Source organism: Callospermophilus lateralis, chromosome 12 (assembly GCF_048772815.1).
Source record: "Callospermophilus lateralis isolate mCalLat2 chromosome 12, mCalLat2.hap1, whole genome shotgun sequence".
NCBI lineage: Eukaryota > Metazoa > Chordata > Mammalia > Rodentia > Sciuridae > Callospermophilus > Callospermophilus lateralis.
In genome coordinates, this window is record NC_135316.1 from 27,232,480 (window position 1) to 27,242,791 (window position 10,312).

The 10,312-nt window shown below is 38.1% G+C and overlaps 1 protein-coding gene across 1 annotated transcript; it reads left to right on the top strand.

Moving 5' to 3' along the window:
• The first annotated feature begins 335 nt into the window (after window positions 1–335).
• On the top strand, window positions 336–7,987 carry Sap18 (Sin3A associated protein 18). Its single transcript, XM_076872185.1, has 4 exons — window positions 336–470; window positions 660–769; window positions 5,201–5,323; window positions 5,690–7,987. Exons 1-4 carry the CDS (start codon window positions 342–344, stop codon window positions 5,844–5,846), a joined length of 519 nt encoding a protein of 172 aa, XP_076728300.1. The 5' UTR covers window positions 336–341; the 3' UTR covers window positions 5,847–7,987.
• Window positions 7,988–10,312: the final 2,325 nt, after the last annotated feature.

Here is a 10,312-nt window from a genome sequence, read left to right on the forward strand (position 1 = left end):
AGCTGTTGCTGTTAATGCTTGTAATGTTCTTAAGTGTTTTGGGTTCGTTAAGGTATCCATCATTGTGCATGAAAACACCACTTTCACCTTAGTCCATTGGTGAGCGTTCAAAGTAAAAAACAGCTCGCCAACTAACCGCAGAGACACAATCAGAAGCACTTCCCCCAGAGGCTCCGCCTTGTCCCAGACCGCGCTCTCCTTTTCCTAGGCTCAATGCGCAGACGCGCCCGTCTCAGGTTCCCGCGCCGCACAATGAAGTGCGCCTGCGTCTGGAGACGCCCCGCCCCATTCCTGGCGCTGTATAAAGCCTCGCGCTTCTCCTCGCGAGAGACTTCGTGCTCATGCTCGCTGCGGGGGTCGGAGGTCAGGGCGAGCGTCTCGCGGGCAGAAGAAGGAAGATGGCGGTGGAATCGCGCGTAACCCAGGAGGAAATTAAGAAAGAGCCAGAGAAGCCAATTGACCGCGAGAAGGTGAGGACCCCAGTTCTGTGGGGTAAGGGAAGAAGTGAGGTGAACCCGGCTAGGCATTGAGATGCGGCCTGTGTGCGGAAGAAGGCGGTGTTTTTGCTCCAGGGGCAGCCGAGAGGCCGCAACGCCTCCTAGCTCCGAATTCACTGCTGCTGTTTTAACTGTTGCCCTTCTTTTTCTTTTCTCCTCGAGACATGCCCGCTGCTGTTGCGAGTCTTCACCACCAATAACGGCCGCCACCACCGAATGGATGAATTCTCCCGCGGAAACGTACCCTCCAGCGAGCTGCAGATCTATACGTGGTGAGCTCTGCGGGGGTGGGGTCAAGGAACCTCTGTCTCCAACCCGTAAGGTTCAGCCTGTGCTAGGGAACAGCTGATTTTCCTTAATCTAATTTCTCATTTCCACATGGGGCCTTTAGGGTGACTCTCAGAGGTTTTGACTGTAAGGTAAAAGGGGATTTGTGCATCTTGTATGATTAATATTGAAAGTTTGAGGTTGCTGAAAATTGACAGAATATTGCTATCAGCATTATGGCTGCCTGGTACAAAAAACGATGTTTAGATCGTTAAAATGCAGTAGCGCCCTCGAGGGATTCCCTTGAATAAATGGTGTTGCATGGTAAGGTGATGATGTTGAGCGATATTTGTTATGCTCAAAAATTGTTTCCATTTAATAACACTAGAAATGTATCACCACCGAAAACCTAGTGATATCTGACCTGGAGTTTAGTGGAAAAGCTTTTTGGTGTGTTTAGTGAAAACTGGCACCCAGATGTTTTATATCATTATACCTCTCCTGTGCCCTAGTCCAGAGTAGGACTTTACTGTAAGCCCGTAATGGGTGTATGATCTGAACAGTTGGTATCATTTACATTTTTGTGCATCTATCACTGCTAAAACGTTTTCCTTCCAACAGAAAGTGTATTTATTAAGCATTAACTTTCTGTTACCTCTCCCCCAGCAGTTTAATCAACTTTCCATCTGTGTGAATTTGGCTATTTTAGATATTTTATAAATGGAATTATTACAATGTTTGTCATTTTGTGACTGGCTTATTTCCCTTACATTGTTTTTAAGGTTCATCCATTAGAATTTCCTTTTCAAGGCTTAATAGTATTCTATTGTTGTGTGTACCCCATGTTTTATCTACTCTTTTGCTGAATGTTCAGTCTTTTTTTGCAGTTGTAAATGATGCTGCTCATAAACGTTGGTGTATAACTATGTGCTTGCATCCCTATTTTCTATTCTTTTAGGTTTATACTTAGGAGAGCATTTTTGGAAGAGCTTGTTAAATTTATGTAGTATTATGATTCTTTTACATCAGTATCATTTAAGGGTAAAAGTTCCAGGAAGGTTGATATAACTTAACAGAGAAGAATTACTCAATAATGGCTTTATGGAAAACTTTTTTTCCAAGATGAAATTTTTTCCAGTAAATAAGGTTTCTAAATTTCTAGGTACTGTGTTGATGTTATAAAGAAAATACTTTCTTTCCTTATAATGAGTTCAGTTTATTAGAGGAGCATGTCATTCCTCTGTATCATATAAAATAGCATAGTATTTGCATAAAATCTCCACACATTCTTTAGCATACTTTAAGCGATCTTTAGATTTTATAATACATAATGAAATTTAAATGCTATGTAAATAGTTGTTATAAACGGTTGTTCAAAGACTAACGATGAAAAAGTAAGTCTGTGTTCAGAATAGGACCAAAATATTTTTCTGAATATTTTCAGTGTGTAACTGGTTGAATTGTGGATGTGGAACCCACAGGTAAGAAGGGCTGACCATAAAGTAGGCAGTCCCAAGACCAGGTAAGGAGAAATTGGTAGAAGAGGATCCCAACAGAGGCAGTGCTGTGTAGAGTTTAAAGAACTAGCCAAACACCACAGAAGTAGTATATTTCATGTGTTAGGTGCTCATTAAACAGGTTATTGGAAGAGAATTACTGATACTTTTCTGTAAGTCATAGTTAAACCAGAAAAACAGAACCAGTAGGAGAGAGAGAGGTTAAGAGGATTATTGCGGAGAACTGGCTTAATTGACTGTGGGGGCTGGCTAGACCCCTGGGGCATTAATTTTGTAGGGCGGGCCCTCTCCAGGAAGAAAGGCTGAATCCTTGAGTATGAACATGAGCTGGCATTGGTTTCCATAGCCAGAATTTCTTAGGTCTATTCTAAAGGTCTTTCTACTGATTGAATCAGGTCTACCCAGGTTATATAGGTTAGTCTCTCTAATTTGAAGCCAACTAGTTATAGCCTTTAATCACACCTACAAAATATTTCACAGCAACACCTAAATTAGAATTTGGTTGAGTAATTGGGGGGCTACAGCTTTGCCAAGTTGACACATAATACTGAGCCTCACAGTCACCCAGCAGACGTAAGCTCCAAGGGAATACTTTTGCATTCTCTATCTTTGTCCTCAAACTTTAGACTACTAGTTAGAGAGTAATACATGGCAATTCACTTGTTCCTCTGAGAAGATAGGCCACGGAAGGTGGAAAGCTGTTCATGTTGTCAGAAGTTATAAAAGATGTGAACCATATTCCCCAAGTTGATTGTAAGTACTGTGACAGTATAGACAATGTTTTAGAAGGAAAAAGCATTATTTCTGATATATATGATTAGTATACTCTGGGTGTTCAAGTCATTGATACAGAATAACATCCAAATATCAGGTTTAAAGAAAAGTCACTCCCAAGACAGGGTCTGACCTCAGAGTTTATGCCAACTTTGGAGTTCACTGGGGACAAAGTTAAAATGACCAGAGTTTATTATGATTACAGAATAGACTATGAACTCAGACAAATTAAAATAGGCTACAAAATTATATAAGAGGAAGGATAACTATGAATAACTGTGAATTTTTATCTGAAGTTTTGCCTACTGCTTCAATTTGACTTTATTTTCTTCTGGCAAAGTAAAATTAATTTTTATTAAAAGCATAATGTTAGACTAGCATGGTGGCTCAACACCTGTAATCTGAACGGCTCCTGAATTCAAAGCCAGCCTCAGCCAAAAGCTAGGTGCTAAGCATCTATGAAATCCTATCTCTAAATAAAATACAAAATAGGGCTGGTGATGTGGGAAAGTGCACCTGAGTTCAATCCCTGGTGCCTCCTCCCCTCAAAAAAAGCATAATGTTTATAGCATGAATTATATTTTTATTTTATCTCAGCATTAAAACATGCTTGATATCTTAGGAATTTTTTTCCTCTAACACTATAATATGTATATGCATGAAAAATGCCTCACAATGATGTTAATATTACTCGTTTTTTCTTGATTGAGATTTGGAATATAATTTATTGCATATTTGCAAATGGCTTTTTCTCTTCTTTAAACAATGGGCACATATCAAGTTAGGAAAGGCAGTCATGCACAGCTTCTCCCTGCATGGCTGCAATAGTTTGGCCTTGTCTGAAAAAAACAAACTTTGAAAACCAGATGGGTTGGAGGCAACATATATAAAGTTAAATAATGAGGTTGAAATTAAGCAACAGGCAGGGATGGAGGAAAAATTAGATGTTGATCTGTATTTAGGTAGAAAAAGAACTGTAACAGGAAGGAGGTGGGAAGAATTGAACAGGCTCAGGATGATGATCTGGCATCTAAATGGGTGATTTTTTTTTTTTTTTTTTTTTTGTACTGGGAATTAAACCCAGGGGTGCTTAAAATCACTGAGCCACATCCCCAGCCCATTTTTGTATTTTATTTAGACAGGGTCTCTTTGAGTTCCTTGGGCCTCACTAAGTTGCCAAGGCTGGCTTTGAACTCAAGATTCTCTTGCCCTAGCCTCCTGAGCTGCTGAGATCACAGACGAGCACCATCATGCCTGGCAGGTGATAGTATTTTTGATAGGAATATCAGAGAAGAGGATGTGTTTTGGGGAGAAGACTATTGAGTTCTGTTATGCAGATATATTGAGAAAAATTTGGGAGCAATAGAAAATGGAAGATGATGTGGTCATCAGTATAGCTGAAAGCCAGTGCTTTGGTGTGGTGGTGATTTTTAGAGTACAGAGCTAAAATCAAATGAACTATTTGATTTGATTTCCCTGCTTGATGCTGTACATCATAGTACTCATTCTTCACAAGTGTCCAGGGTCTTTATGCCATTTTCTAGCATTCTTCTGGCATTATTGTTTCAAGTCCCAAACCATTTTCCCACTTGTCATGGAAGAAAACAATATAAAAATGTATACTGGATTTTTTTTATTTCTAAGATGCTTATAAAGATTTTTCAAGAAGGAAAAAAAAACCCCACATTTTTATGAAAATGCTTTCTTAGTACATTGACTAAAATGTTTTCCAGTTCCTGAGATTCTGAATGTGGAAGAGTACATGTCTTAGAAATGACAAAATACAATTATTTTGTGTATTTGAATTTGGACTAGCTGCTTTTAGAGAGGTAAATTACTGAATTATAAGATATTTCATAGCAATAGAAGATTATTTCTGTGTATTAGTCAAATCTTCTACCACTGAGCTACATCTCTAGCCTTAAGAGTCTGACTTGACTTCGTCAAAAACAACATTGAGCTAGTATAGGGAATATTTGAGAGCAAATAGTATTTTTAACTGCTTTAAAATTAACCTTTAATATAAGACACTGGCATTTTCTAACGTAAGTCCCAACTCGGACACATGTAATAACTCATTGTCATTATCCTTGTTCCATTATTGATGACTAATCATATGTAATTGTCATTTTTTAAAAAATTCAGGATGGATGCAACTTTGAAAGAACTAACTAGTTTAGTAAAAGAAGTCTACCCAGAAGCTAGAAAGAAGGGAACACACTTCAATTTTGCAATTGTTTTTATGGATCTTAAAAGACCTGGCTATCGGTAAGTAATTCCTCACTTTTAATTCTATTTTTGTTGTTATTAATAGACTTTATTTTATTTATTTATTTTTATGTGGTGCTGAAGATTGAACCCAATGCCTCACACATGCTAGGCAAGCATTCTACCACTAAGCCATAACCCAGCCCCGGTTTTGGCATGTTTTTACACATAAGGATAATTCCTTTAATGAATTTCTATCAGTATTGGAGGGAGAGTATTTATGTTATCTTAATATCTGGTTTAGCTACATTAGTACTTTAATTTTTGAGCTGTTACAAGGTAGAGCAAATTGAATCCCATGTTCAGTTTTGTAACACATACTCAATTGATTTATGGTCCAGTAACAGTTGATTTCTTTTCCTGCAGAGTTAAGGAGATTGGCAGCACCATGTCTGGCAGAAAGGGGACTGACGATTCCATGACCTTGCAGTCGCAGAAGTTCCAGATAGGCGATTATTTGGACATAGCCATTACCCCTCCAAATCGAGCACCGCCTCCTTCAGGGCGTATGAGACCATATTAAATTATATTTACTATCTCTCAAATTTATTTTTCAGCCAGTTATATAAAATAAACTTACATACTCTTTCCTCCCCTGATTTTTGCCATTAAGCCTTTAAATTCTAAACAAATTGTAATGCATCTATTTAGGAGTTAGATTTGGATATACTATGGGTATGGATATTAATAGAAAGTCTGTATGTTTCACGCCTCTGTAAAATATGAAGAAAAGTGCTCTTAGCATTATGTGTACAACTGTTGAATATATATGTACAATCAGTCTGAATGTGAAAGTCAATGGAGGCATGGGAATAGGGTTTCATCTCTTATATGAAGTTTATACAAAGTAGTGTAGGCGGCTATTCCCAAAGGTGAAGAATAAAAATACTGAGATTATGAAATTTAGCATGAGTTTGGGCTGTAGACTAGAGTATGCAGTTAGAAAAATGACCTATGACAATGAGGCAGCAGAGGCTTTTTGGAATGGTATGAACTTCAGCAAGTTGAAGGAATTGTGTTGGAAGACATGGCCTGCCTTGGTTTGGGTGCTAAAGAATAGTGTTATGGTGAGGATTTATATGCTTTAAAATGGAGGCTAGGACATGAAGGCAGGAGCCAATATCTTTAAGATCTGAAAAACTGAGAAAGGGACAAAAAAAGAACCTCTTACACATCCTGTGCTGGGGACTAGTGTATGATTTGAGAGGCATTATAACACAGTGATTAAGACCAATGTACAAAGCATTTAAATTCTGATTGTACCAGTAGCTCTGCAACCTTAGATGAATTACTTGAATCAAGTGGGGGGGGGGCGGCTGGTGGTGGTTTTTAATGGAGACACTAGTCTATAGGGTTATGAAAGTTTAAAAAAAAGACCTAGGATAGTGCTTGGTGGATTAGAAACAATAAATACTGGTTATTAGCCAGAAAAAAGAACTTAGTTAAAACTGGAAAATTATCTTAATGCATTGTTTCTCATTTTGAAGTTTATGAACTAGATAACAATGTGTAGAAAGCCTAGTTATTTTTAGTCTGACAGTAGAAAATTGAAATCCCCAAATGATAAAAGTGCTAAAGATGTGCAAGTAGTCTCAGTAAAGTGAGTTTTATCTTGTGCATACAAAACAGTCATTTAAAATCTGATTCTGTCAAATTGGTGTCCCTGTTACAGTGAGTCCACAATTTCAGATGATTAGATCTTAGTGGTTCTTTGCTGTAGCTTACTCCAAACCCTTAGCTTATATATTCATTCAGACTAGATGGACCTGAGTTACTAACCTTTTGGAGAATAGCCATGATTATCTTCCTGTTTGTGGGGCATGAAAGGGGGGATGATTTACTATTTAGATCCAAAGGGTGGGAACCACATTAAGGACCTTCAGAAGCCAATTTTTTCATATGGTGTGATCTCTTATCTTACAAGGGCTCTCCTGTTAATTCATGTTATTTTCTCACTAGTTTTAAAATAAAGTGGTTTAGCTGGTTTGCCCAATTCTATGCTTTGTTGGTTCCAACATATTTTTCCTTTAAAGATTTCAGTCTTTTCGGGGCTAGGGATGTGGCTCAGTGGTGGAGCACTTGCCTAGCAAGTGTGAGGCACTGGGTTCAATCCTTAGTATCACATAAAAATAAGTAAAGATATTGTGTCCATCTACAACTAAAAAATATTTTTTAAAAAATTGTTTTCTACCAAAAGCATAAAGTTCAAGAATATGCAGTGAGTTTGTTATTGGCTATACTAAGAATCAAGGCTTAGCCCCTTTTTTTTCTTTGACTTTGCTAAGAAGGTATGGTTTTAAGTAGTAACTGAGCTATTTTCTCAGAAATAGAAGTGGTTACCATTACAGCATCTTTCTCAGTTCTTTAGTGTCTTTCCTAACTGCCGTAATTGCTTATAGGTTTTCAGAGTTGAAATTTTTCCTTTAGAACGTGTGAATTACAGTTCGCGACTTTGCCCATGTCTTTTCAGTGTCTAAAACTGGAATGGTTATGCCCATGCTCATTGACTCAGGTAATGTTTCAGAGATCAGTTGTGTGTGTGCATGCATGTGCATGTGAAGGGCAAGTATAAGTGGGGGGGAGAAAAAGTGATTAAACTGTTAGGCCACGTTGAAAAAATTTTAAACTCTTGTTATTCTTTAATAAAGAGCCAAACTCAGCCAATCTATTGTGTTCAATCAAACACAAATTCCAAACTTGGTTTCTGTGAAACTAAAAAGGGAACACTCTAAAACCAAGCTTGTCATAATTATGATTTTACGTGCTTAGCTGTGCCAAATACTTAAGGAACAACTTTAACCAAGCATTCTCTCATTTAACCCTTACAACTGAGACACAATGACCATATGGGTTCCATCTTAGAATGAGATTGATGCCTACTTCAATATCTCCAAAGTAGGTAGCCAACAATAATTTGGTTGAAACTTTTCAAAAAGTAAGTGTTCTTTTACAGTTTCTTTTATCCTTAATTCTTTAGTCTGTCACTGACATGGTTTTTGTAGTGGAATTATCTTTAGTGATAAAATTCTGCCAAGATAGTCATTGAAAATAAATAGACCCGCTTTATTCGACTTTTATACAAACCACAAACCTCTTTTAAGATATCCAGGGTTTCCAGAATGAGTGGAAGAATAGCCAAATGACATCTGTCTGCTTTGTTTTTTATTGATTAGAAACAGACCATTCAACATGGCGTTTATTGTACCTGTTAGTGCATGTTCTCTTTTGTACAGTAAGTTTATGACCATCAATTGATATCGGTTGACATATGTGGCATCAGGGCCTTCATAGCCACCTCTCCAACCATTGTTCCTGTGAAATTCTGCTTTGGTTCCACAGTAGGAACTTTAGTTGTTTTTCATCAACCTCACAGCCACTATGGCCAGGCACCCGCCTGCTTAAGGGCTGCCCGCCCTCCCCATCTCCAACTTCCCTGCCTTTGTGGGTTCTGGGTCAGTAAAATGAATTACTTCTGCTGGGTCACAGCTGCTTTCTCTTTGCTGTTTTCAGTATTTCTATCCCCTTCCTTTGTGCCTTTGGCTGTTCAGACTTTTTAACTCTACAATTAAAATTACCCCAATTACAACCAACTAAGACAATCTTAACAGAATTTGATGAAATTAAAGCAATTTAAATTGTGAATGAGGTGAACTGCCTTGGGGATTTTGAATTCTGAATAGTAATTATTGGGAAGTGGCAGAGAATTTACAATACTCCTGAATACTCTAATCCCTATCCTCTCCGTCTTTCCAGTAGCATGACTATCTTAGGTACCAGGTGCTGTGGACCAATTACACAGATCAGACACAGATTTTTCTTTCCTCAGAAAACCTTACAGTCTAGCAGGGAGGAAAAGAAAACTGAATAAAAGGTGGACAGAAGAGTGTCATGAGAAACATTGCTACTGAAAGTAGGATAACAAAGTATTCTGGAGATGACATTTGAGCTTGTCCAACTCCTGAAAGACAAGTGGGAATTATTCTCCAGAAAAAGGATACAGCATGAGGAAATGAGTTTATGCAACCTTATGTACTGTTGTCGGTTCAACACAAGTAGGTAGGAATGCCAAATGCTGTTAGGATGATCAGGATGAGAATTGGAGTAATGGCAGAGTGTTAAGGTACATCTGAGATTAAATTGGAGATTATCAGGAAGACCTGGGTGGGAAATGGGAAAGAAAAGTGAATCATTAAAGCGTCAATTTCCTCATCTGAAAAGTAACGTGCCTGCTTCAAATTTAAGAATTAAATAGTAATTCAATTATTACTCAGTAATTGTTTAATGTTATCACTAATTCATTTAATAAACATGCTAGATACCAGGGTAATGAACACAGCAAACAAGGTCCTAAGACTCATAAAGGTTGTAATCTAGCAGGGCAGAAAACATTAAATAAATGTATATTCAAATAAATACTACAAATTCTACCAAGCAATGTGAAGGCCAAACAAAAACAGGTGTTAAGAAAAAAACTTTTTTTAAAAAAAGGGAGAAACTGGGGGCTGTGACGCACGCCTGTATCCTAGTGCCTTAGCAGAAGCAAGGTGCTAAGCAACTCAGTGAGACCCCAAATAAAACAGGGTTGGGGATGTGGCTTATTGGTCCAGTGCCCTTGAGTTAATCCCTGGTACCAAAAAAGGGGAGGGACTCCTTCATAGTGGCAGGATACATAAAGTTTTTGATAAAATGACATTTAATCTGAGACCCGATAAACACATCATTCAGAACTCTTTCTTACAAGTTTGAAATAACCAGAAAAGTTCAGCTAGTTTAATCATAAGGACTTTTATGGATCCTTTCACTGGAAAGTCCAGGGGTAGAGCTAGCTGGTGTTAGTTTGGTTGACCATGGGGGTCCTCACACCTCATTCTTCTTGTTAGGGGTCTTGTGTAGGGTTCCATACTTGGCAGGCTGTGTCTGTAGTAAAAAGCAGCTCCAGGTGTTCCTCTACCTCCAGAAAAGATATTGTGCTGCTCTTTTCTACTTTCT

Excerpts from the sequence above, each read along its gene's own strand:
- Sap18 (XM_076872185.1), top strand. The coding sequence starts at position 342 with ATGCTCGCTGCGGGGGTCGGAGGTCAGGGCGAGCGTCTCGCGGGCAGA. Across the intron at positions 471-659 it reads AGCCAATTGACCGCGAGAAG|ACATGCCCGCTGCTGTTGCG; the intron begins GTGAGGACCCCA and ends TTTCTCCTCGAG. Across the intron at positions 5,324-5,689 it reads CTTAAAAGACCTGGCTATCG|AGTTAAGGAGATTGGCAGCA; the intron begins GTAAGTAATTCC and ends CTTTTCCTGCAG.